General features: G+C 41.9%; 2 protein-coding genes across 3 annotated transcripts in view; one reads left to right on the top strand and one right to left on the bottom strand.

The window, feature by feature from the left end:
* The window catches only part of LOC129761740 (ubiquinone biosynthesis monooxygenase COQ6, mitochondrial), a 45645-nt gene that overhangs the window by 6981 nt on the left and 11346 nt on the right, over positions 1-27318 (top strand). The window contains exon 2 of the mRNA XM_055759487.1: positions 899-1329. Coding sequence (XP_055615462.1) covers positions 899-1329 — 431 coding nt within the window. The remainder of the gene's footprint in view (positions 1-898; positions 1330-27318) is intronic.
* On the bottom strand, positions 792-26283 carry LOC129761739 (transient receptor potential channel pyrexia). 2 transcript variants are annotated; one of them, XM_055759485.1, is made up of 6 exons: positions 26030-26283; positions 15443-15571; positions 14824-15383; positions 8370-9576; positions 7675-8313; positions 792-1731 (listed from the first exon to the last, which is right to left on the bottom strand). In XM_055759485.1, the coding sequence occupies exons 2-6, from the start codon at positions 15467-15469 to the stop codon at positions 1381-1383; spliced, it is 2784 nt and encodes a 927-aa protein (XP_055615460.1). In that variant the 5' UTR covers positions 15470-15571; positions 26030-26283; the 3' UTR covers positions 792-1380. The 2 variants fall into 2 exon arrangements, with proteins under 2 accessions (XP_055615460.1, XP_055615461.1); XM_055759486.1 differs by having other exon boundaries at positions 26089-26283.

Here is a 27318-nt window from a genome sequence, read left to right as displayed (position 1 = left end):
AGAGCTGGAAGCTTTTCATCAGAATGTATTTTTTTTTGAAGATTATGTACATCCTGCCTGAAATAAGAGCCCAAAATCTGGAAAATATCGATTATTGAAACCAATTGGAGAGCTCATTACAACTTATAACACTAATCGTGAATATGTAGTTCAGAGTAATGTAGGAACTAACTAATCGTCATACTCCCTATCACTGTGATCGTAGTTCTGCTACCAGCCAATAAATCAGATGGTGTGCTGATTGGCGTCATTGTCTATGTCTATGGCAATCGGCGTCAACTGTCTTTGCGCCATGTACCATGCACCATTCTGACTCTTCGCTTTACGAGACGCATCCATCTAGCATTCAGCATCAATGCTCGCTAAAGCTCGGTCGGACCTTGCTAAAGGATCGTATCCTATGTTTCAATTGAACCGAGCAATCAGTGGAACACAGGTTTTTGTACGAGGAACCATCGCTTCTGACGGCGGGTCGGCGGTCGACTCGGATCGCGTCATCTTGGCGGCTTTGGTCGCCCCGATTCCTTATCCTCGTTAAATGGGGACTTCGCCCCCATTACATTGACCCCAGAATAAATTTCGAAAAATGAAAACAAAAAATAATAATAGAAATTACGCTTTTTCTGTGATGCATTTGTACCCACGACGTTTTCCCGCGCCACAATGTTTCTAGCTTACTTGTGAGATTACATTTTATCTGAGCGGTTGTTCCTGGTGTAGTAGTTTTCTGGGGCAATTTATTTCGGTCACGAAAAATTCTATATGCGAAAATGAATAGCGTTCATGGTCTTTCCAATTTTTCCAATTTTTTTCTCCTTTTCTGACATTTAAAACAATGATAACATTTTTCACAGTTGCCGCTTAGCCAGATCAATATTATAACTTTGCCCATTCTTAGGTAAAAATCTTCGCCTCGCAGATCGCCGCATTCTGGTGCTGGAAGCCGCCAGCGGCTTCAAGCAGCCATCGATGGACACGTACAGCAACCGTGTGTCGGCCATAAGCAAAGGAACCCATCGGCTGATGAAAACCGTTGGCGCATGGCCGCAGATCGAGGCGACCCGGGTCAAACCGGTACTGAAGATGCAAGTGTGGGATGCCTGTTCGGATGCGTTGATTACCTTCAACTACGACGATATGGCGGAGAATATTGCGTGGATCGTCGAGAACGATGTGCTGCTGGCCAGCGTCTATCGCCAGCTGGAGCAGGTGAAGAATGTGGAAATTAGATATTCCTCAAAAATTGAGGGCTGCAAATTAATTCGGGACGGTGTCGATATGAGCACAGTACAGCTGAGTAACGGGGATCGATTGAAGTGTGAACTGCTGGTAAGTACCGAACAATATATTTATGATTCGTTGTTACAAATACTGTTATGACTATCGGGGTTTCGTTTTCATCGCTTCCACTTGCTTGGTCAGTTCATCCAACTTTTTGAGAATTTGCTTTTGCCCATCATCGATGGACTTCAGCTGCAGGCCGGAAAATGGTCGCTGTGCCATCGGATCGCTAACTCTTCCCACGGGTGCGTAAATGTTCTCCGAAACGGTTCTGTTTTTGGCATGATTACGGAAGCGCTGCCGACGCAGCGTTACCACCGCGTCCTCTTCCTCCAGGATCTCATGGAAGGTCTGCATGTTCCGGTAGGTTCGTTTCCGTCTCATGGATTGATTCCGTTCGCGTCGTTCGGCGACCAGCTTGTAGATTGAGGTTATCAGTTCCTTCGGGATCTAGATTAGAGAAAAATATTTGTTTAGATGATAAGCGTTCCGAAAGCAAAAAATGGGCGAGTTATATCTATGATATAACCGCAAGGTTGACGTGGGACTATTGTTGGCTCAGTAAGCTTTTTTTAATGATTCAAATAATAATTGAATGAAATAATTTCCGAATTCATTTGAATTCAACATATTTGCTTTGCAAGTAAAAAGTTTGAACAAATGCCATGCAAGATCAATTCATGCATTATGACAGATTATGTTCTTTGTTACAAGTAAATTAAATGACCGTCATCTTACGTTTGGTATGATTCAAAGGACTTTCAAAAACTCCAAAAGACGAAAATGACACTTGGTGGTAAAATGAACATCAAAACATATCGAAGAACAAAAGTTCATTTGCTCATATTCACCGGTTGTCTGGATCTGTCATTTTGATTTTCGTTTAGAATATACAGGTTTTCGATGCAACCTAGCCCGAAAATCTATGCATTTGAGCTTAGCGAAGATGATTTTTTTCATCTCTGCACAATGGTCCAGGAAGTGCATTTAAGTGGAAATTAGCATCTAGAGCTCGACAGTTATTCTCTAGACAAAAATTGTCCTCGACAAAGTTGTTACATATGACAAACCGCTCATTTCGATGTTGGGTAATAAGGTTACCAAAGTTTTCGATGAAATAAAACATTTAACTTTTTTATCATTATAGATAGAGGTAAATATGGTTCGATAATGTTTTAGCCCCAGTTATTTTCAGCAAATTTGTAGAACATAGTGTTTTACTATCTGTTGATACAACCGATATAGCGCTTTTTTCTAAGTTGTGTTAGGGTTAAAATTTTAAATGCAAACTGTCTTCAGTTGCACTGTTAAAGCTTACTAAGACATTTTTTTTACGATGCAGAACTTGTTTTCAATTCTACTCAAAGTTATTGATATTTCTTTCCAAACATTACGCTCTCTTCATTCGCTTGTCATTCTTTTTGGGGCAAACATAAAAAAATTGTTGACAACATTTGAAAGAACATACTTCACTCTACATAATATGGGATTTCCAAAACTATGTTATTTTTTGTATTTGAGTAAATTAAAATTGAAATGATGAGTTTTTGAGTGAAAAAGCATCAATAATTTTAAGTAGGATTGGGGTATTGACAAGTTCTTCATCGAACAATATTTGTCTTGATAAACTCTAAAAGTCGGTCGAAGACTATTTTGATGTAGGATTTGAAATATAAAAGTTAAAGAAAGAAATCGAGGGGTTGTATCCGAGACACGACCGCTTAGGACGTAGGACTGCGGCGTAGTAACTACGTAATCTTTTTATTTTTTAAATTTGTTAGTTTATCATTTCGGATATTATTTGCGTTACGTCGAAATTTCATAACTAACTCTTTAGTAAAAAGTTTCAGGGACCCTGAAAAGGTTTAATGGCTTTCGGGGGCTTGTAGAATCATTTCGAGAAGCAACTGTTCCTTCTTACCTTTGCGAGAACAATACACTAATTGGTCATATGTCGCAATTTGTTTCTTTATATCAAGCACGCATTGCACTGAGTATTCAACGATAGGCATCTTCCGTGCATCGCCATTCAAAAAGCATCAAACACGCGTCTATCAGATGCACACAGTTGTAGCGATAAAAATGAAACATCCGTTTGACGAGAATGACGGTTTATGAAAAATCGTTTCTCAACTCTCGGTCAGAACCGTCAACAAAGCTAGGAGATTGTCGCATCACAACAGAGCCGATGCGCACGAGAGCAAATACGAATGGCAACTGAAAGTATCGAAGGTGTGCTATTCACATGTACAGGGTATGAACAAGTTCTAAGTTTCGCGCAACGAAAACAAGCGACACACACAAAGCCAAACACTGATGGCTAGGAGCGGCATATAATCATTTGCACTCTTTTCTTTTTTCGCCTGCTCTGCCATGGCTTGGATGATTGCGTTAATTGCAATGCCAGATGCACTTCATGTGAAATATTTGCTAGCGTTCACAGCTCGAGGGGAAACATACAACACAAAACGAGCAGAATAAGCGCTCTTCGTTGTTTCGGGCATAGAAAGATTCTGAGAATTTTCCTCAGAGGAGATGTAATACTTGCTAGCGCTAGCGACAGCTTACTCACTATAGAAGGGTGGAGTTTACTTCACAAATATTCTCTCTTCGCTATCCCCCTTCGTTGTTTCTATTCTAGCGGCTGCATATGGGGAAATGGGAATGCTTCCAATATTCACCAATTCAAACCATATAAAGACTATAGGATTGTAATGTATAGCATATCAAATAAATCTTAGAAAATTTCTGATTCGATTGTATACAAATCGTTAAAATCCGTTCGGAGCAAAATAGTTATTAACGTTAACTTTATTTCATAAAAGCTATGGATGGGTTATACCTATGATATAACCGCAAGGTTGACGTAGGACTACCGTTGGCTTAGTAATCAATTGTATTTCTTAAATTGGCAATAATCCCACCTCGGATGTTCCTCATTGGGTACGATATCGCCGCTGCGCAGAGCTATCTATTGTATGTATTAGTTTAATCATGAATGAATGAAACTATTTACGAATTCAATTGCAAACAAATCACAATTGAAGTCAATTCATGCATTACGGTAGTAGTTATCGCAGCAAATAGTTATCATCATTTTGCCTAATCATCAAACGGTATGCGTAGAAGTTCAGTGCGCTTGCGACATGAAAAGATATCTTAGGGTGGGTTTAGACTAGTGATATATTCATGTGAAGAAATATGATGAGATTTACAGAAATCGCATCGACCGTTTACACTAGCGTGAACTTCTATAATGAATATATTCATATTTTCGGTGAATTTATTCACCTGAAGTAGAACTGCATCCAACTTTAGTGATTTCTCACCAGTGAGAAATTCACAAGCGTTTACATATGCTGAATTTATTCAAGTTATATATACCTCGAATAAGTGTATCATATTTATTCTCATCCGTTTACACCTATTTCCAGGTGAATAAATCCATCTATAGCTATAGATCTCCCTAGTGTAAACTCGCCATTACAATGCAGTATTGAATGATCGAGCCAAAGCGTTGCATTTGTACCCGCTTTTGTAGACCGTGTTAGCAAAATGAATTCCGGAGTGTAAAAATGCATGGGGGTATAAAAGTATTTGCCGACTTGAATGTATCTGCAATGCCGATTTTTCCAACTTCTTGGTTTCGAAATCTGTATTGGAAAAACATATTCCGGTTTGCAAAAATGCAAGCGAGTATAAAAGTACCCGTTGCTTGCATCTGTTTTGAAATGCCGATTTCCCCTGGCTCCATGGTTTTGATGGTTTTGATCCATCCATTCCAGCGATCGTACCTCAATCGTTGCGAAATCATAACTGAGTGGATTTCCGAGCAGCACTCGCTTATATACCGATTGGTGTGATTTCAATAACCGGTTTTGAAAGCAGTTTTAGGGCTGTTGAAACAAGTTTTTATCAAAAAGTAACAAACATATAATGCGTAGACATTTTAAGTGTTCATCATACCATTTCGTTCAGTTGCTCAAGAGCTATTAACGCTCAAAATCTCGTTCTCCGGCGTAACGGTTTTGTTTTCGAAACTTTGAACTTACATCCCAGTATAGAAATGAAAGACGTAGTCCTACGCCAAAACGTGACACGTTTTCTGAATTGGCAGCCTTAATGAAAAACGTAGTTCTATGTCAAAAATACAAGAATGTCCACGTGAACAACAGGGGGAGGGGTACAGCTAGTTCACGGAGGGGGAGGGAGAAGTTTTAAATCGTGTTTTTCGTGTCCACGTGGTATGTGGACAGCTCTTTATAAGCGACACGCAGACATTTTTAAACAAATATGCTAGCCCATGAAATTTAGAACAGAAAAAATCGTTTTGCGATAAGAATAATGTGGATCATTTTCCCATTGCCCGTAAAAAATCATGAGCTGTTCAATCTTTTAACAAACTGAAATACTAAAAAAATCATCATTGGGCGCTTCGATGTTGTTTTTCAAAATAATATTTGATGTAACTTTCAAAATTATGACATCATGATTCTTCGCATTATCGATGCTTGTGCAACAAATATTCGCTCGATTAATCGAATACTTAAAAATAATTATTCATATCTAGGTGGGAACAAAAATGTCACTGACATGCATTTTTTTCATTTGTAATGCCGATTTCTCTAGAAAAACTGGTTCTGAAGTCCGTGTTAGGGAAACTTTTTTTTTGTGGCAACAAAAATGTCACTGACTTCCATGTATTTGCAATGCCGATTCTCCCATGCTCCTTGGTTTTGAAGTAAGTTTCGGGGAAACCGTATTTCGCTGTTGCTCTGGTTGCTTCTTTTGGGTGGCACGTTTTGAGGAGCACAAATCGGACCAATCAAAAGGTGGCAATTGGGGCCTATAGATAACGCTTGAGATTTCACAATTATTCAATTGTTCATCTCATGAGAAGTGACATTTTATTCATTGTTATAAAGGGTGTGTCACATCAAATTGCATCACGGAAAAAACGCTGTAGAAATTCGCCCAGTAGACCGATCTTTTTGAAAATTTTAGACAGTAAAATAAAATCTATTAAACAACTTTTGGCATTTTCTTTTTATTCATACTTCGAGCCCAAGCCCGTATGCTCGCACCTTCCTCTTTACCCCGTCCATAAGGTTCTGTACAACGTCAGGATGTAGTTTTTTTTTAACAGAAATCCATTTTCTCTTGAAGTCCGCCTCCGATTTGACAACTTTTGGGTTCTTCCGGAGGGCCTGCTTCATAATCGCCCAATATTTCTTTATTGGGCGAAGCTCTGGCGCGTTGAGCGGGTTCATTTTCTTTGGCCCGACGGTGACCCCGTTGGCTTCGTACCACTCCAACACGTCCTTTGAATAGTGGCACGAAGCGAGATCCGGCCAGAAGATGGTCGGGCCCTCGTGTTGCTTCAATAGTGGTAGTAAGCGATTCTGTAGGCACTCCTTAAGGTAAACCTGCCCGTTTACCGTGCCGGTCATCACGAAGGGGGCGCTCCGCTTTCCGCAAGAGCAGATCGCTTGCCACAGCATGTACTTTTTGGCAAACTTGGATAGTTTCTGCTTGCGAATCTCCTCCGGAACGCTGAATTTGTCCTCTGCGGAGAAGAACAACAGGCCCGGCCGCTGACGAAAGTCCGCTTTGACGTAGGTTTCATCGTCCATTACCAGGCAATGCGGCTTCGTCAGCATTTCGGTGTACAGCTTCCGGGCTCGCGTCTTCCCCACCATGTTTTGCATTTCGTCGCGGTTAGGAGCCTTCTGAACCTTGTATGTACGCAGGCCCTCCCGCTGCTTGGTCCGCTGGACGAATGAACTTGACAAATTCAGCTTATTGGCGACATCCCGGACCGAACTTCTCGGATCACGTCTAAACTGCTTAACTACGCGCTTGTGATCTTTTTCACTGACGGAGCATCCATTTTTGCCGTTCTTCACCTTCCGGTCGATGGTTAGGTTCTCGAAGTATCGTTTTAGTACTCTGCTGACCGTGGATTGGACGATTCCTAGCATCTTACCGATGTCCCGATGTGACAACTCCGGATTCTCGAAATGAGTGTACAAGATTATTTCACGACGCTCTTTTTCGTTCGACGACATTTTTCCAAATTTACGAAAAATTGACAGTGAAGCATGGCCAACGTGATCTATACACTCTTATCTGATTATAAGCGAAAGCTGAAGATATAATTCCTAAAAATTAAATTTCTACAGCGTTTTTTCCGTGATGCAATTTGATGTGACACACCCTTTAGATGCGTAGAAATATTTCCTATCAATTGATGGAAACATCATTTCGAACTACTAAGAAATGCTCGATAAGCTTTCGATTTTTTTTCATTTTTCCTACATGTTCTGTGTTTGGGTTTTCATTTCATTTCCCATATATTGCTGTTAGACGTAGTCCCACGTCAAAAATACGTACTCTTTTCTCTCTGGGATCATTGGGTTTCACGCGGAAGTGCAGCCTAAAGCGGGATGTCTTCAGTAGGGCAATCTTCTGGAATATCGCCCACAGTCGGATCGGCGCCATTCGGAAGATTTTGGAAAACATCAATCCTTCCAGGCGTGAGATGAGTTCGGCTTGGCGCGACAGTCGATCCAGTCCAGCGGACTGCTGCAATCCCTGGATGTCGCTGACGGCCAAACCAACCAGTAAATTGGTCAGAATCACGGTTACCAGCAGAACAAACGCGAGGAACATCCCATGTGCCGTCCCTGGGTATTCGATCTTGAGGTTATCCCCGTAGAATATGTCCTCGAACTCGAGCTCACCCGCCATCATGACGATCGTCTTGAGTAGTCCTCGCAGGATTTTCCGGAAGGCGATATAGTTGGGGAAGAGCACACAGAAACTGAGTCCGAAGGCAACCAACAGGCAGCAATAGGCTAGCAGGAATTTGGAGAAGTTGACCGCCACAGTGGTGAACATTTGAACGTACAAACCGAAGATCGGGAAGCGTCCGACGATCATCATGAGTTCCAGCCACGTTAGAAATATGACAATGGCTGCCACGTGGTGCTGCCAAATTGGAACCTCGCTAATTTCTAAGGTAGGATTTTGCTGGAATGAAGAACTTATTAATGATGGGTTTGAGTTTTTATTCAGAGACATCTCACCGTGCAAAGGAATATTCCCACGACAATGCTCCACTGCAACCAATTCTCCCAATAGCGTATGTAACCGATGAACCCGTGCATCATTTGAAAAATTTCCTTCGTCATTAGTATCATGTTCAGAAACAGAACGATGTATCCGACGATCGGGATATGGGAAGCCGTTTTGCAAGCGTGCAGCCGACAATCTTTCACGTAGACCCCGAGAACATACGCGGTGAACAGCATCACGAACAGACCGTGGTAGAACAGACTGAAAAGGAAGAACTTCCTTATCCGTCTCCACTTGAGCAGCAGAAACGTTTCACAGAGCGGATGTTGCAGGATGCGCCTCTGGCCAACCTCTATGAAAGCCAGCAGCAGTTCGGTTTCGCCTCGATCATTGTTCGGTACCAACAGTCGGAAGTCGAGTCGTATCTCGCAATCCACGTCGCCAATCTCGTGGATGCTGTTGACGCTTATCGCCGTGTCCAGTTTGTCGATGTACTTGGGAATAATTTCCGGTGTTCGCCGGATGATGAAGGAGAGCGCCGAAACTCCTCCGTTGGTTCGTGCCGTAATGTCGGCACCGTATTCGATTAACAAAAATACGCAACTGCTGAACTCGTTGAGGGCGGCAATGTGGAGCGGTGTGTAGCCAAAGTGATCCGCACGGTTGACATCGACTTTTGCCTTCAGCAGACTCAATGTGCAGTCCCAGAAACGTGATTCTTTCACGATGGATGCATGCAGCGCCGTCCGACCGTCTCGGTAAACCGCGTGTACATCCGCATTTTGGCTGATCAGATAGGTAACCGTTTCGTGGCATTGGGAGAGACAGGCCAGATGGAGTGGCGTCTGCTGATCCCTATTTTGGGCGTCGATATCCGCACCGGCAGCGATCAGAAGTTTCACACATTCCAGATAGTTCTCCGAAGCTGCCAGATGGAGGGCAGTGATCTTCTTCTGTCCGTACTGGGACCGTGCGTCCGCTCCGTACTTCAGCAGAAGATCCATGCAGTCCACGTAGCCATTGGCCGACGCCACATGCAGCGGAGTTTGGGTGTAAACCTGAGGGGTGTTCGGATTTGCGCCATTCATAAGCAGGAACTCGACACACTGTTTGCTGTTCCGTAGGACAGCGTAATGCAGCGGGGAATGTTTTTCGATGCCGGCGTTGATGTCTGCGCCTTTTGCCAGCAGCAACGCAATGCACTCGACGCTGCCACTACTGCTTGGAAGAAAAACGAAGATTGTTAATGAATGGTGAATGTTATTTGGGTATATTAAAAAGGGTAAAGCTTTGATCTTAAAATAAAAATGTAAAGCCAAATGTGTTGCTAGGCGCGAAACCCGAAGAAGGAATCGTCCAGTTTGAGCAATCTTTATTTTGATGTATTCGTCTCTGCCCGTAGATCAATGTTATGGAGAGACAAATCGGAAATTTTCGGAAAACTCTGAGAAAAGTTCGGAAAATTGATTTCCCATATGTTTGAAACTTACATCATGATAAGCGTTGTCGATTCATTCAATGTTTGCGCTATTGAAATTGATCTTTGTTTGAACGTGGAAATGGATTTTCAAGTGAAATAACGTACTCCTATATCTTCTATCTATCTATATAAATAAAAATGCAAGGCCAAATGTGTTGATAAGCGCGAAACTCGAAGAAAGAATCGTCTGATTTGCGCCATCTTTATTTTAATGTATTCGTCTCTACCCGTAGACCAACTATCTCGCGAGTCTCGCGAGAGCAGCTATCGTGTACGGACGTGCTTTTCGGTCGCTCCGTTAGATTGATTTTTTTTTCTCTACAAAAAAAGTGGTGTTTCCAAAAATATCCGAAAATTTGGTCGAATAGATTAATTTCAGAATAGATTCTGTGGATTGTGGATTTTACTAGAATGTTTCTTTGGAAAGTTTGAGTAGTTGAAAACAGTAAAAACAGGATTTTGTGAAACAACGCAATGCTGAGGGCGATTACACATTATCCGGTTTCTGCCGGACCGGTTTCAAAAAGTGCCGCTGGGTTTGGACGGATAACCGGATAACAATGTGAAAGACACTTCTCACTACACAAAACCGTACATCTCTCACAAACACATACATGCTTTTATTTATATAGTGGATTGACAGGTAAACATTGCTGCAAATATTCCTGCTACATGCAAGCTGTTTTCGATTTTGATTTTTGTATTGAATATACAATCGTTCTAGGAAAAAGATTTATCCAAGAATAAGATTTGGAAGCGCAAGGATCAAAATGGGCGCAGAGTATGTACTAAGGGTACATGGGAACTGCTCACACGACAAGGTTCTGGTGGAGCTAACGGGAAAGGAGTAAACCGTTGTAACACCATAATAATTCCGCGCAGACTTCTCGCCAAACATTTTTTGTGGCACTCTTGGAGAAATTCAGCCATATACCGGGCGTTTTTTTGTGATCTAATCTTTCCATGGGATGTAAATTTGCAATGATAACCAAATATAAAAAACTTACTTAACAGAAAAACTTGGTTGTCGTAAACAGTATTATAAAAACTAACTCCAGTCCAGTTGCACTGTACTCATCCATATGCCAAATTATTTTATTCCCAAACATACACAAATATCATGATTCATTTCAAACGCTCTGATGCCATATATTTTTACAATAGATTTTTTGCCTACGATAGAATGTGTGCCCATTCATTTATTTTTGAGTGAATTTTTATTTCACTATTGCAGTAATAATCTAAACTAAACTAAAATTAACATCTAAATTTTCCTTCAAACACTATCTCATACTTCCGCAAATCCTCGTCCAGAAACGCGCTTAGCATAAGCCGCAATTTCTCGAGCACATACTCCCGGGGCAAAGGTCGCTTTGTCAAGCGCATTTCGCATGAACGCACAGCTGTTAATATGCAGATCCTGAGCGGAGAATGGAGATCCGAATAAAAATATTAGTAGAGAGAGCTATTTTTGGTGTGTCAAATCAACAAAAACTAACCTTCACATTCAGCTCGATAGTCGCTCAAAATCTGCCCTTTGATGAACTTTTTGAAGATTTGAAGTCATTCAGTAGCGATTCCAAATAAGGGAAGTTGACTGTGAACAAAGCATATCAATATGTCGAAAGACACCACCCACCGTTGATAACACAGTCTGTGGCAATATGCTCCATGATGACCTCGTACGCCTGTGACCATTGATTCACTTTGAGCAGAAACTTGCATCGCTGAATTTGCTCCACAGCAGCGAAATAAAGAAGCAAAATTTCGGCATCCATTTCACATCCGACTTCTGAATTGATTTCAAAAACAACAAACAAACGTCAATAGCTCACACATATTAATCCATGGGACGATAAATTTTCTGAATTGTACTCATACTAACACACATGCCAAACAACTGTCTATTCGAGTTGATGGTATGGAGCTTTGTGCTCCGCTTTTGGGAAATGATAATGATGATGGATTTTCAGGTGCAGTAAACTGGTATACAAAATAAAAATTATGAATGAAAATAAACATTTTCTTCAACAAATATGTTTTTATGTAATAGAGTTCTTGTAAAATACGTTCTTCCGCAAGTAGTGAAAAAACCCTGAACAAGAATTGTGTGTGATAGCGATTTCAAATTATAATGATGAGTTTTGGTGAAAATATCAGGAAAGTTATACAAAAATAATTAAGTAAGTGTCAGTTCTACGTGTTTTGAGTAATCACATAATACGAAGTAAAAATTTTCATTCAAAGTTTGAACAACTTAAAACTGTCTCATGGTCTGAGAATGTTATAGATAATGGTTTGCTTTCCCAGACTGATGTCGCCAACAGATGTCGATACAATACTACTGTCATCGCGTATAATGTTTGTCCGGTCACCGGACATTGCAGTCGTAGTAGACGGCTGCATCACGACGCCGTAAAGAGATTGGTACGGTCGAAATTTGCCATTTGGGTTTTAAACCGGTCCGGCGGAAACCGGATAATGTGTAATCGGCCTGACTGTTGCGAAATTATTCGTCGTTATTCCCGTCTTAAGCGGCAATGTGTAGCAATGTGTGCGTGACCTATCGGTTGCCAGTTTAGAGTAGGGATTGCGGAATTCGTGGAACCTGTCTACAGTTGCGCAAAGAAATGAGCTGATTCACCGAGGTCTATGTGGTGCGCGTGTGTATCTCATGCAGTGTTCCAACCGTTCCATTCTGTTGTATTTGGCTATCATGAGAGTGGCGTAGAAATATGAGTTGTGGTTGAGAAGCGGAGGTGAAAAAATGGAGAACATGACCTGTCGTGTTGTTTGAGATGGAGGGACTGACAGCTTTTCCGGAGAGAAATATTTGAGAGCGCGAGTAGTGAAAAAATGAACGTATCCAAAAGTGTCAGCTGGTGATCAGCCTACTGTGCACAAGGGGAGCACAAAACAAGATGAGCAAAATCAAACACTTCGTACATAAAGTTGAAAATTTTTAAATCTTTTTGGAATTAGAAATTAGGAGTTTGGAATTTGCAAATATAGAGGGTTTGTGCCTAGTTAAAGCACTCTCACTCCTGTGGGTTCTCTCCATTATCAATTAAAATTAAATCACAATTTATCAAAATAATTATTTCCATACAGCTAAAAACGAGGCAACGATCGAGAGGCTGGAATTAATATGCAACATTCTGCTGTTCGGTGTCGTGAAGTGTTATAAACCAATTCAGCAGATACTAATTGCATTAAGTAATAGTATTATGAACTAAATAAGTTATATAGTTATAGTTATAGTAAAATAATAATTAAATGCCGCTGAATCATCAGCTACGCCAGTAACACCGGCTGAGTGTATCCTATGGCTTATCTTCCCTACTAACACATTCCTAAATTCCCGAGACATTTATGAGAGGTCGTAGAGTTCTCTGCATCTTTCTTAAGTAAATGTTGAACTAATATTCCTTCCCTTTCCATAGCAGTTGCAAGGACGTGGCCAGGACAATTCTTAACTGTTGGAGAAAGCATACCTTCATCTAAGAGGTATTACTAATCATCAGCAACGGATGGAGGCATGTTTTTAACTTAACAGTTCTGAATTCGTACCACCTACGAGATTGTGCAACTTGTTCAATGCTAATGCTAAGAGGTTCTCCACAGCAAATACATAGTGACCAAGGAACAAATTTTCGCGGCGCAAGTAATGAATTGATCAACGAAATACGGGGTATTCACGAACAACTCGCTGATACATTCACTAACACCGCTACCCAATGGCATTTCAACTAGGATTGGGTGATCTCGGAACGATTCTTAGAAGATCGACCTTTTCTATTCCGATTTCCGATTTTTTGAATCGATCTTTTGCACTCGAGAAAATCGACAAAATCACAATTTATCAAAATAATTATTCATTGCCAAAAAAACCGGATGACGGAATATTTTCCACTGTGGTCGCTGAGATGGAAGCGATGGTTAACTCGAGGCCCCTTACGTATATTCCGATTGATCCATGTAATGGGGAATCCCTAACACCGAACTTTTTTTTTATGCTGCTCAGTTCGTCAGGAGTCGTGCAACCAACAAAACCACCAACCGACGAACGTATTGCTCTCAAAAATAATTGGAATCATGTGCAGGTTCTACTCGACCAGTTCTGGAGACGCTGGACCAAGGAATATCTTCCAACGATAGCTAATCGCAGTAAATGGCTAGAAGAGGTGAAGGCACTAATTGTGGGAGATTTAGTCTTGATAGTAGATGAAGCAACGAAGAATATTTGGACGCGAGGGCGGGTGATTAGGGTGTATCCTGGAATGGATGGTCGCATTCGTAGAGCGGATATACAGACTAAAAGCGGTATTCTACAGAGGCCAGTTACTAAGTTGGCGGTCCTTGAAATTGAGGATAACGGTATGGCTGGGTCAAATCACCAGCAATACGGGGAGGGGGATGTTGCGGGAGCCACATCATTAACCGAGGGTTGTGACAGTGACGTCGCCAAAGCTGTCACGAATGTCAATAATGAGAAAAACATCCGGAATAGAAGCCATCATTAAAAAGCGTGTAAACAGGAGTGCGAGCTAAAATTTTTTTGCAAATTGTTTTTTGTTAAATCACGGAGAAAATTGAATTTAAAACCAAGAAGGAACAAAAAATGTAAATATTTATTAATTATTATAAAAATGAATTTGTAAAATGAAACATATTTTCGGCTTAAAGCGATATGAACGCCAAATAACAGCGTTTGCTTTTGAGATCGTCCGAAACACACTTCGTGAGCTTACAAAATTAGCAAACGGTTTTTAACAAAGTTCATTCCTAAACACAACCTAACGTACCAGTACTGTTAAATTCATATTCATTTAGTTGCAAGCGTAGAAGCGCTCGCACCGGATTCAGCTAGTAATAAATAAAGAATCAGAATATACTGTACTACCGACCAAACAATACGTACTTAATCAGTGGTCAGGAATAAGCAGCCGACTATACCTAGGTACTACATTATTCAATGAGCTCACCTTGATGCGCAGTGCAGTGGTGTTGCCTTCCGCTCCTTATCCCAAATGTGTGCCTTCGCTCCATGCTGCAGAAGCGTCTCAGCCGCACGAAAGTCACCAATGTAACAGGCTAAATGCAACGCTGTTCTGCCCCCTTGATCACATGTATTCACATCACATCCCGCTCTTGCGAGGACCTGAGGAATCCAATCATGTTTGCTCGCCCATATCACCAACAGCAGCGTACTGTTCAGCTCGTAGCTATAATCCACCGGCAGATCTTTCACAGGAATCAAGCTGGCCAACATTTCCCCGATCCGCTCGGCATCGGGTAGCTCTCGGAGTGTGGATTCTATTTCCGAGTACGCCCATATCTCATCCTGACGTTCGCGTCCATTGCAGAACAGATCGTCTATCGGTTGATTCGGCGAGGATATCTCAACACCCGCCACGTCACTTTCGCTCGATATGCTCAGTCGGTAGCGTTCGGTCCTTGGACCCGAATCGTCACACCTCTCGTCATCGTCGTCTCCCTCCTGACAGTACATCCGGTATTCGTCTTCCCATTTCATTTCATTTTCCTGCAATGGAGATGTGCTGTAGAAATTTTCAGGCAAACGAAAACGCAGGCGCTACTCACGATTATGGAAAATCTAACGGCATCCATTCTGAGGACACTTTCACTTTTTTACTGCAACTAATCTTTTATGTATAGCTCTGTTTTCCGACACAGTGCGCCCACAAGTGCGGACGCTCATCGAATATGTTTCTGCCGGGGGTGTCGAAACGAAAAAGATACAAGCGTAATTTGAGAATCACCGGAGCGGAGTCTGTGTGTTTGAATTTTTATAAGCATTTGCATCCGAGACGCTTCTAGTTATACCATCCGCCAGTTGGTGTGTTCACAACGAGTGAAACATGCTTCATGGAGAGTGGAAAAAGGCACGAGGGGAGAGAGAGCGCGCGCGAAAGAAAGTAAACAAACCTAAGGGGAGCGTAGGAATCGTGTTTTTCCTGCGCTTTTCCATCGTTAGCGCCCTTCCCGATATTTGTCGAATGACGGAGTAAGTCCGCGGTGGGGTACCACTTCGGAAGCGCAATGCGTGTGAGTAACGGCACTTCGAACGTGATTAAAAATGATTGCGGAACGTGATGTCAATAAAATTAGTGGGTAAATAATGTCAGCAGCGACGGTTAGGTCATTAAACTATTTATTTTGTCTGATGAAGTGAAGGGGGCGCTATTTCGAAGGAACATCGCCTTGACATCAATTCCGGCACTGCCGGAAATTCTCATTCGAAAATTCAGCTGCACACCATCACACAATCCTGTTTAATTCTAATTGACAATAATATTTGTGAGAATCGTCGATTTGCGGTCAGTCAAAGAATCTGTCAACGCGCGTTTTGTTCGACCGGTGAAATGGGTGAGATCAATCGGATCCGTCTCCCCAGGAGGTGAGCACAGTCCAAGTGCAAGTGATTAACGAATAGTGTGGGTCGTTTTTTCACGGTAATGAGACCGTCGACACGCTTGCCGACGACGGAGCTGGCGCTAAGCGGTGCTCTGATGCGCTAACACGTAAGCGTAAGCGAAAACAATCTGTTAAACAAGCGCCGAATATTTTCATGCTCTGTTAGCGATTCCAAGAAGCGCGCGATCCTTGGTGGGAAGCTGATCGTTGGAAACAAATGGAAGGAATCGAGTTTGGGAGAAGATTAATGGCGGGATGCCCCCCGAATTTAAGTGCATGACTTGGCGCTTGGAATATCTAGGAGTGCGCAAATTGTTTTGAACGACCGAGGTGAGGAATAACGGATGCGCTAACAACTCGGACCCTTTTTCATTATATATTAGGCTGTCAAAAAAGTCCTGCCGTTTTTTTTTTGAATTTTCATTTGTTCATAAAATTAGTTACAATCATCTGTTTTGAGTCAAATATGCGCCGTTTTGTTCGATGACTTGTTCCCAACGAGATGCCAACTTCATAATACCCCTGTTATAGAAGCTCGCTTCCTTATTGGCAAAAAACTCGGATAGCCAATTTTCACAGGCCTCTTTTGTGGCTAACTTCTGACTACCTAGTTCGTTCGCCATGGACAAAAACAGGTGGTAGTCACTTGGTGCAAGGTCCGGACTATACGGCGGATGCAAAAGAACCTCCCATCCGAGCTCCCGGAGCTTCTGGCGCGTCACCAAAGAAGTGTGTGGCCTGGCGTTGTCCTGATGGAAGACAATGCGTCCTCTGTTTATCAAAGATGGCCTCTTCTTCATGAGTGCTACCTTCAAGCGTTCCAGTTGTTGGCAGTACAGCAACTCATAATAGATTATTCCTTGACAATCCCACCAAACACACAGCAGAACCTTCCTGGCCGTTAATGAGGGCTTGGCCACCGTCTGAGCCGCTTCAGCGGGCTTCGACCACGACCGTTTGCGCTTCACGTTGTCGTAAGTGACCCACTTTTCATCGCCAGTCATCATCCGCTTCAGAAACGGGTCGATTTTGTTGCGATTCAGCAGCGATTCACATGCGTCGATACGGTCAAAGATGTTTTTTTGCGTCAACGTGTGTGGCACCCATACATCGAGTTTCTTTGTGAATCCAAGCTTCTTCAAATGGTTAATAACGGTTTGATGACTTATCCCCAGCTCTTGGCCGATGCTACGGCTGCTACTATGCCGGTCTTTCTCGGCTAATTCAGCGATTTTGTCGCAATTTTCGACGACAGGCCTTCCGGAGCGTGGCGCATCTTCGACGACCTCTACATCAGAACGAAAACGTTGAAACCATCGTTGTGCGGTGGTAATGAAAACTGTATTGGGTCCATAAACTGCTCAAATTTTATTTGCAGCTTGAGATGCATTTTTGCCTTTGTCATAGTACTGTAAAATATGTCGGATTTTCTCTTTATTTTGCTCCATATTTGCGACAATATAACTCACGAATGACTTAACCAAACAAAACACTGTCAAGGACTATATTATAGCGCGCAAAAATACCTTTCCAACAAGCTATAGTATACTCGATACATAGATACAACTAGAACTACGCGCTTACAACGACACCACGCGGAAATACCGCAGGACTTTTTTGACAGCCTAATATAATAAAATATGTTTGCATTAAAAAAAAATGGACAAAAATTGTCGATTTTTCATGGGTTTATCTTCACACGCACTGACGAAACTACCCATGCAGCATCAATCATAGTAACCCATGAGTCAACAGAAAAAAATTGACAGCTCTATCAGTCGAACTCTAACCGTGATGGCGGAAACAGTGAAGCTACTCCGTTCAGAAGTATATGGGTTCAAAGAACGGTACCCCGCCGCGTCGAAAACGGACATCGCGCGGCACTTTGTGGACGCCGAATACGCCCGTTCCGGCATCTGCAACATCTTGGCACTATTGGACAACAATCAGAGCATCGAAAGAAAGCCCGGTTCCGGACGGCCGACAACCCTGAGCGACAAGAAGCTCCAAATCATGCTGAAGTGGGAGATCGAGGGAAAAGCTGCGTCGACATCGCTGCGTGTGCTTGTCTGGGAGGTCGGTGCAACCGGCCAAACAGTGAAAAAGTACCTGGCGAACATGGAAATACATGTCAGGAAGCGGAAGTCCCGTGCACTGGTCTCAGATCTGCAGGCAATGACACAGCGGCAGCGGCTGAATAAGACGGTCAAGTCGATTTTCTCGGCGAATCGCGTGGTGGTGATGGACGACGAGACCTATCTCACTCTGGATGACAACGACTGGGAGGGCACTTCGTATTCTGTTTCCTACACGAAGGAAGTGAGCTCCGAAGTGAAGTTTTGATATTTCACACACCAAGTTCCCCAAGAAGGTGCTGCTGTGGCTGACAATCAGCGAGAAGGGGATGTTAAAGCCGCTCTTCTTTAGCTCCGGGCTGGTAGCGAACGGGGAAATTTATAGCACGAAGTGCCTGCCGGAATTTGCGTTGTTCATCGAGAAATACCATAAGGGTGAAGACGCGGTGTTCTGGCCGGATCTGGCGTCGGCCCACTACTCGAAGCGATCGTTAGAGGAGATGGAACGGCTGAATATCGATGTGGTATCCAAGTCGGCGAACCCACCCGACGTCCCAGCTGCGTCCCATCGAGAATTTCTGGGCAAACCTGAAGCGTAAAATCTACTCCAACTATTTTGTCGCGAAAACTGAAAAGGAATTGATAAATAAAACGAAGAAAGAACTCAAAAATCTGCCTATACGCATTACAAATATTCCGGTTAATTGCCGGAAGGCCGCTCGCAAGGGCGCAAAAATTTTTGCGGGTAAGCTAATATAATTACCTTCCATGGGAAGTTTATCAAACTCAATAATCTGTCTTAGTTTTTTTAATCACCACCCGAAAATAACTTTTTTTTTCATGCAAACTTTATGCCGTGTCCTCCAAACAGTGGAACACGTATTTATCCGCTGCTCCCAGTACAAAAATCCGTGGACAACATTTGACATCCCTGGAAGCCCTGGAAGGGATGCCCTTGGAGACGATGTCACGAAAGTCACATGAATGACATTGGACTATATAATCAAATGAAGGACATTGGACTATATAATCAAATGAAGGACATTGGACTATATAATCAAACAAATCCGAGAAACAACAACGACAAGGAGAAGTCCGACACCGACAGCGAACGCACTAGGCAATGACTAACAACTGACCAGGACCTCGGAAATGGAAACCATACAAATGGACTAATCAATGAAACCCAGGCAACCCACATGGGCACGAATATGGAATCAACAACTATTGACTCACCAAGCATAGACCAGGCGCGGACAAGTACAATGAAAACAAAAACTGAATAAACAAACCAAGAAAATATAGAACTCTAAGTTCCCAACACTCGTATTTCACAGAGACAAACCAGTTAACGACTGAAGGTCTCTCAAATGAGGACATAAACAATAGGAGACGATCTGGGTTCGACGTTCTCGGAAACACCGAGTATGGGAAATTCAGCCAAAAGTATGATGTCATCTCAAGGGATATAGTGTTGCTGTACGAATTTTCTAACGCGTTTTTCAGACCGATTTGGCCGAAAGTATGTAAAAATGAATTATCTAAGGCGTTACATAGCCGTTTTTTGATATCACATTTTTTAAATTTTCTATGAGCTCCTAAGCAGCAATATTCACGAAAAATGACTCAGTTTCAAAAAAAATTGTCGCCATTTTGGTAATTTTTCAAATTTTAAAAACTCCTGTGTAACGCTTGAGGTATTATCATTATTCGTGCACTCAAAAATTGGAAAATACATCTTTAAATATACCTTAAACAATACACGAACACTTCACTTCATTCCTAACATAAAAAAAAAATCACGAGAATTCACCATTTTCCGACCTCCCAGACAGGGATCCCCCCTCGATGATAAAATCATCAAGATTAGGTTGTATGTGTGTACGCTAGGGTGCCAATGAATCGTCTCGAACTTCAAAAAGATACCTCATAAAAAATGTTCACCTCGAAAAAATATCCTATGCAAAATATCAGCTCAATCGGACTTACGGGAGAGTTGCGCAAAGTTTGAAGTTTTTTTTTAAACCATAAATCACTCAAGGGAGGAGTAAAGGAAAATGGGGGTTTTTTAAAAAAGTTTGATGCCAAATGTCTTAAAATTGCTTTGAAACGCCGAGTTCTATTGTTATCTCCAAAAAAAAAGTTGTCAAAAATCGACACTCTGGGGCTAAGTTTTTTTTAGAATACGAGGCAAAACGTATGGTTTTGAATGTCAATAAAAATAGTTATCTCGATTTTTTATTCGGAACTTGCTGCGAAATGTTGATTTGCACGATATCATACCCAATGCAAAATATTAGCTGAATCGGACTTTATTTACTAGTGTTAGATGCTATAATTTTAGGTTTTTTGAAAACCGAAAAATCACCGAAAATTGGGGTTTAAAAAAAAAACCCCAATATATACAGGTAATTTTTTTTTGTGCGGGGGATAGGGACGTACAAAAAAATCGTGCACTACACCAGTAGCTTTAAAACACCGTGTTCAGTACATACAGTGAAGTCGCTTTTTACGCGGTTTTATTTTACGCGCCTTTTTTACGCGGTTTTAGGAATTTACGTGGATTTTGGAATTTACGCGGATTTCGAAATTTACGCGGTTTTTTCTACGCAGCCCGTATCAACCGCGTAAAAATTCAATGTTCTAATAGATGTGACTTTTCACGAAATAAGTTTGTATTGTATCACCGATTAGTAGCTGAAAAGTAGTAGTGAAAATCAGTTAATCAATTGTTAGAATATGGGTTGCATTTTAAACTAATAATTCACTGTTTGTTAGATTTTTATACGGATTTTGAAATTCACACGGTTTATTTTTACGCTGATTTTGGAATTTACGCGGTTTTTTACGCGGATTCTAGATGTTACGCGGATTTAGTAATTTACGCGGTTTTCTTTTGCGCGGTTTTTGTTTACGCGGCACGTATCCCTCGCGTAAAAAATGACTCTAGTGTAATTTGAAAAAAAAAACATTTTTTTCCGCATAGAAAAAGTTTCCCCCAAGAAAATAACTCAAATCCACGCCGTTCAACGTTCGATTTTCTTTTGTTTTCCTGCTTAGCGATAAGACAGTTTGCTTTTTCGGTTGTGCGTTGCTGTGTTGTACTTTTAGTTGCATGTCGCAACTTGTTGCTATTATTGTTTCTGTAATTGCACAAAACGTCGATATTCACTGTTATCTCGAACAAAAAAATGTTTATCCCAGAGTGTCGATTTTTGACATTTTTTTTCGAAATGACAGTAGATTTCGTCGTTTCATGCCATTTTAAGACATTGAGCATCAACAATTTTTTTTGAATACCCTGATTTCCTCTTCTTCTTGGATGATTTTTCGATTTTCAAAAAACTCAAACTTCGAACGCTTTGCGCCACTCTCCCTTATGTCCGATTGAGCTGAAATTTTGCATAGGGTGATTTTTATAGATGGTGCACATTTTGTATGGGGTAACTTTTTGAAATTTTTCGGGTTCGATTTTTTTTCCCATACACCCTAGTGTACGCTCATGCCAAAATCAGAAAAATATACAGTCAACTCTCCCTAACTCGATATCTAAGGGGCCATCGAGTTAATGAGGTATCGAGTTATGGGGAGGAGAATGCTTGTGAAATCAATCAAAGGTGCCATGAAATTCATCGAGTTAGGGAAAATATCGAGATACAGAACATCGAACAAGGGAAAGTTGACTGTAGAATAAAATAGCGTTTCGGACATATTAAAGCACGATGCCGAAAGGATAGTTCTTAGACAAAACTGAGCGAAGATTAATCTGTGAATTGAAGGATATCGGCTCAATCAACCGGGCGAAAGCGAAGAAGATCAACAGAGGAGAAACAGCAGTTAGAAACTTTCTCAAGAAAGGTCCCAAATATGACATACGGAAGAAAAACAAAGACAACTCCAAGATTTCAAAACGAGACCAGAACCGCATTATACAGCTTGGAGGGACTGGAAGGCTCAATGCCTAGGGGAAAAGCAGGAACTTGACCATCCCAAATCGAAGAGAAGTGTATGTAAAATTTTACGAGGATCTGGTTTACACCAAAAAGGCGAAGTCCCTAACCTTACCTCAAGGCACGTACAGGCGACATTGGAATTTGCGAAACAACACATGAACTGGAGAGCGAAATGAGATGACGTGATTGAGAAAGATGATAGTGATTCCGATGAAAAGAAGTTCAATCTTGATGATCCCGAGTGCATTATTGGCATGATCGTGAAATTGAGCAGGAACTTCGAAGAAGGTAGTCTCAAGGTATGGATTGCTTTTTCAAGAAGAGGAAAGACGCCTATGGCAACAATTTCGACAAGAATCAATTCAGGAGCCTATTTGGAGCTACTGGACTGTATACTGATACCGTTTACCGAAGACGTTATGGACGACAGCTTCATCTTCATACAAAATAATGCGGCCATTCACGTCAGGAAGAAGTCTTTGTCATGGTTTACCGAGAGAAACATTCAGGTTTTAGACTGGCCAGCTCGTAGCCCAGACTTAAACTCTATTGAGAACCCTAGGAAAATTCTGGCAAGGCAAGTTAACAGTGGAGGACGAAAATTTGGAACAGTTAGTGAACTGCAGATATGTGTTGGAGATGTGTGGAATAAAATTCCACGAAGAATGCTTGTTTATCTGATTGTGTCAATGCCAACTCGAATTTATGAAACGATTCTGACAAATGGAAAAACAATCTTTTTTTTTTAAATCTATTTTTGAGAATAAATATGAGGTGCGCTTACAATAGACTGACCAGACGTTCCGCGTTACGCGGGACAGTCCCGCATTTCAACAAAATGTCCCGCGAAACGTCCCGCGTTTGGCAAAAGAAACCCGCGATATCAGTATATTTCAATATCACTATTCGATCATGTTGATTTTCTTAAATGGATGAACCTCAAAAAAACTTTTATTTGGCAGACTGTTCAAGAGCGCTTCTAATGCACCCAAAGATTAATACGATGAGCTGGTTTCATCGCACCAACATCGGTTTTTTTGGTTTAGAGAGTGCCAACTGGAAGCGACAGCAACAAAATTGGTAAATGATTTTTATTAGTCCCCTATTGATCCGCAGGGACCAACGTGACTCAGACGAAAAGTTCATCTTTGGTCCCCTAGCTCGGTCAGGGCTTAACGTTTTAAATTAGCCTGAAGAACTAGTGTATACTCGACAGGAAGAGGCAGAGTTGTTTTATGAAGTATCGTAAATGAAGCGCTGGGCGATCTTACGATAGTTGGCCGGAACTTGAAACATAGCCAATGAAAAGATGTATATCGGCGTGTTATTCTACCTTTTCGTGGCTTTGGTGGTCGTCTGTCTCTCGATTTTGGCCATTCGCCCAAAAATTTTCTATCGGGCGCAGCTGTGGAATGTTGGGAATGTTCGTGGTTTTCGCGACAATGTTTATCTCCAGCCGATCCATCCTCCAGTGATCTTTTGGCATAATGGGCTGATCCCAGGTTCGGCATAAAGACCACATCACCTTCCCAACTCCGGCATAAAGACCACATCACCTTCCCAACTCCGGCAAGCACTTCTTGCTATATATCTCCCCGTTCAACATATGACTCGAAAGAAGAGCGGCTTGGACATTCCCTTCACGTCTGTCAGAGAAGGACCTTCTTCGAGAACTTGATGTGAATGATATATTTGACGTCATCGCTCACCTGGGGAACATAAAGTACCCAGTCCCCTGTCATTCGTTGAATTCTAGCATCAAGAACGTCTCGTCTTTCATTATGAGTACGAAAATAAGTTTTTCACTTCTTTCGCCGGGAAGAAGTTTTTCACCAGCACCTCAAACTACTCCTTGTGGGTGATTGCCTGCTGCTCAGATACGGCCGGTCTCGTCTGACGCTTCCGCATAAAAATGTCCATTTTGGCCAGATTCTTCTCCACCATTTGGCCGGTTGCTTCGATCTCCCGGCTTAAGGAACGACAGGGAGAGGATGTTGTAAATATCAGATCGGCTATTTCTGGCGGACACAAAGTGCCTCAGTATGTCCAACTCCTTCGCTGTGGGGTGGAGCTTGCAGTATGGAAAAATCATCAAGTTGCTTGACAGGGCTGCTGCTGCGAATCAACAGCCTTAAATCATTTTTGTTGTAGACTTAATAAACGTAAGATTTAAAGAAAATTTGTTCCTACAAATTATCTTTCATCGCCGTCCGAAATTAGTCCATTTTTTGAATGCATACGTTAACACTAAAATCGATGATAAACGAATTAGAATTTTGGAGCATTTCATTCGGTAATTTGAAGAAAATTTGAATCGTGATTGCCAGGCGTAAATGCTCTGATTGAGCGAGTGATTTTCGGGGCGTAAACAAAACCTAAACCACCGAAAAATCACAACTGAGTGCCGATACTCAGAAAGAAATAATACTGATCAGTTTAGACTCGCTAAACGATGGTTTATGTTCACATAATGTATATACATAACGTTTTGTTCTTTGTGTCCCGCGTTAGACCTCCGACCATCTGGTCACTTTAGCTTACAAGAATGTGTTTTGATAATTCAAAATAAATGTTGACAATTTGACTGGGACATTCAATAACGAAACTTACTTGATATTTGATTTTTATAAAAACTATGTTTTATATTCAAAAAATCTAATTTAAAGCACCCAAACAGCACTGTATTATTCTAAGCAGTATGTAACCCAAAAGTGCAACAGTAAAAAGCAAGACGAAAACTGATTTATTTGTACGGAGAATTTCGAGCATGAATTTTATTTGCGGGCACGAGAATTTCAACAATCTAATTTCCGGAAAAAGAATCTACCGCCGTGAGATATAGTTGTTTATAAGAATGACACACACGTCAGCGATAGGGTTTTCCGAAATCAACACAATGCCGTCACGTTTCGCCGGACGAATACCGAACCTTGGATCAGTAATACCTATTTCTAATATTGTGAGTATATTATGCTTCCAAAAATGAACCTAATCGACCGAGAAACACCCGACCATGCATTTCATTTTGCGGCCCACTTCCAAAACGAACAAGTTGGGCGAGCGAAAACACGCGAAAAAAAAACTTCGACAAAGTGTGTTTACACAAACGGTTCACTTCAACTAGATCTCTTACGAATCCCACGGGGTACGACGCACGGCTTATTCTTATTTCCCGTTCGTCCCCTCCTAATCCGTGGATTATATAAACAAGAATTCGCCACAAGTGGCGACGGCGGCGTCGGACTCAATAAACACACAAATGAGAGCCGAAGGAAAGGCGACCAGCAAACGGACTCCAGACTGGTGTGGGCCAAATTTCGTCGTCACCATCCGTCAGTCCGTTAGTCCGGGATATTGTTTCGCCTCCAGCATCTCGGCGTCACACTCGCGGTGTGATGGATGACTACTATGGTGGCTACCTGGCTGCCTCTTTCGTCTCTACCAAGAATTCCATTGATGTAACACATGTTTTCAATTCGAAAGTTGCTCTCTCGCATTATTTTTATTTCATTTTTGTTGTTGTTGTAGACCTCGAATCGAAACCGTGTCAAACATTCGTCTGCCGGATCGGAATCGGCACCCCCGAATGGCACCGAAATTAGAACGGACAGAATGCTGAAATGTTAAATAATTCGAAGGATATGGGAATAAAACTGATCACACTCAATTCGTTATCTCGCAACAACTTCACGAAGCGCACTTCAGTTTGGGTCAATTAAACACACCATCTGGCGCGAGGAGCAGCACTTCGAAGCTATCGTCTCCTCCTGATTGGATTACACACGCCACAAGCGCTCAACGCTCAGAATCACACTTGATCGCCAAAAGACAGACCGACCGACCGACTGACCGATGTTGCTCGGTGGAAATTTTCGCAGAAACTGATCGCTCTAGTCCAGAGTGTGTTGGAGGATAATTAACACTCCCGTGCGATCACCTGAGATGTGGAAAGCGCGAGCACAGTTCTTCGTGTGGAGGGTTTTGAAAAATATTGGAGCGGGAGATGGAGAGAAAGTGCACGAGAATGGAATCGGGTTGAGCGATCACGTAATACGATAGGAATAAGCTGTTTAGATTAGTCCAGAATTTCCATGCAGACGCGTGGTTGTTAATCGCACCGTTGGTGTAGCCACTTGGTTGTTAGTTGTGCGGGAACTTTATATTCTGTTTGTACATAAATTGGGATAATTATGTAGTTAGTAAGGCGATTCTCACATACTCCGCAGTTCATTTGTTCGTACCTTTTCTGGAACCGATTAGCAAAATAAGTTTTTATTCCTATTTTTGGTTGAAGGCCTTCAACCTGGGAACCGATCACTCGTGGATTACCGGAGGGTAGTGAAGCGACATATTCGATTGAGGACAGTGAAGAGAAGTAAGAGAATGGATCTAGTTTACACACATAACATGTTGCATCACTGGTCAGCTATGTGTCAGCAACGTTTGGAAATATGCAGATCAAATGATATCATATTTCTAAACATTATTGATGCATAGCCGACCAGTGATGCAGCAAGTTATTTTTTGTAGATTAAGACCTTGGAGACAGTCGATTGAAACGTTATTTTTTCAACTCGCAGCATCAGAGATGGAAATTCGATGGTTTGATGAGGATTCTCTCAAAGGGGACTGGTGCTGATTTCAACATCTTAGGTTATGATTTAGCGAAAAAAATGAATGCTGAACTCTGTACTGTGCGGCGAATTCATCGACTATAAGTGCTACCGTACAAGCAGACAACCAACCGAAGTCAACAATCAGTGGCTAGAATCCAGGCTCGTAAGTTGTACGACCAGGTGCTGACAAAACACGCTGAAATCGTCTTGATGGACGATTAAACTAATGTGAAAACCGGTTTGAACTAAATACAGAGGGGCAATTTCCACGAGGTTCTTGCTCGCGGGAAGGTTCCTAGCAGATTGAAGTTTGTTCTCGTGAATAAGTTTGCGAAATGATTCATGCTTTGGCAAGGCATCTGTTCTTGTGGCATGAAACCCAGCGACTGACGACGTGT

This window comes from Toxorhynchites rutilus, chromosome 1, assembly GCF_029784135.1.
Source record: "Toxorhynchites rutilus septentrionalis strain SRP chromosome 1, ASM2978413v1, whole genome shotgun sequence".
NCBI lineage: Eukaryota > Metazoa > Arthropoda > Insecta > Diptera > Culicidae > Toxorhynchites > Toxorhynchites rutilus.
The sequence above is the reverse complement of the archived record's forward strand: the minus strand, read 5'-3'. Positions and strand labels throughout refer to the sequence as shown.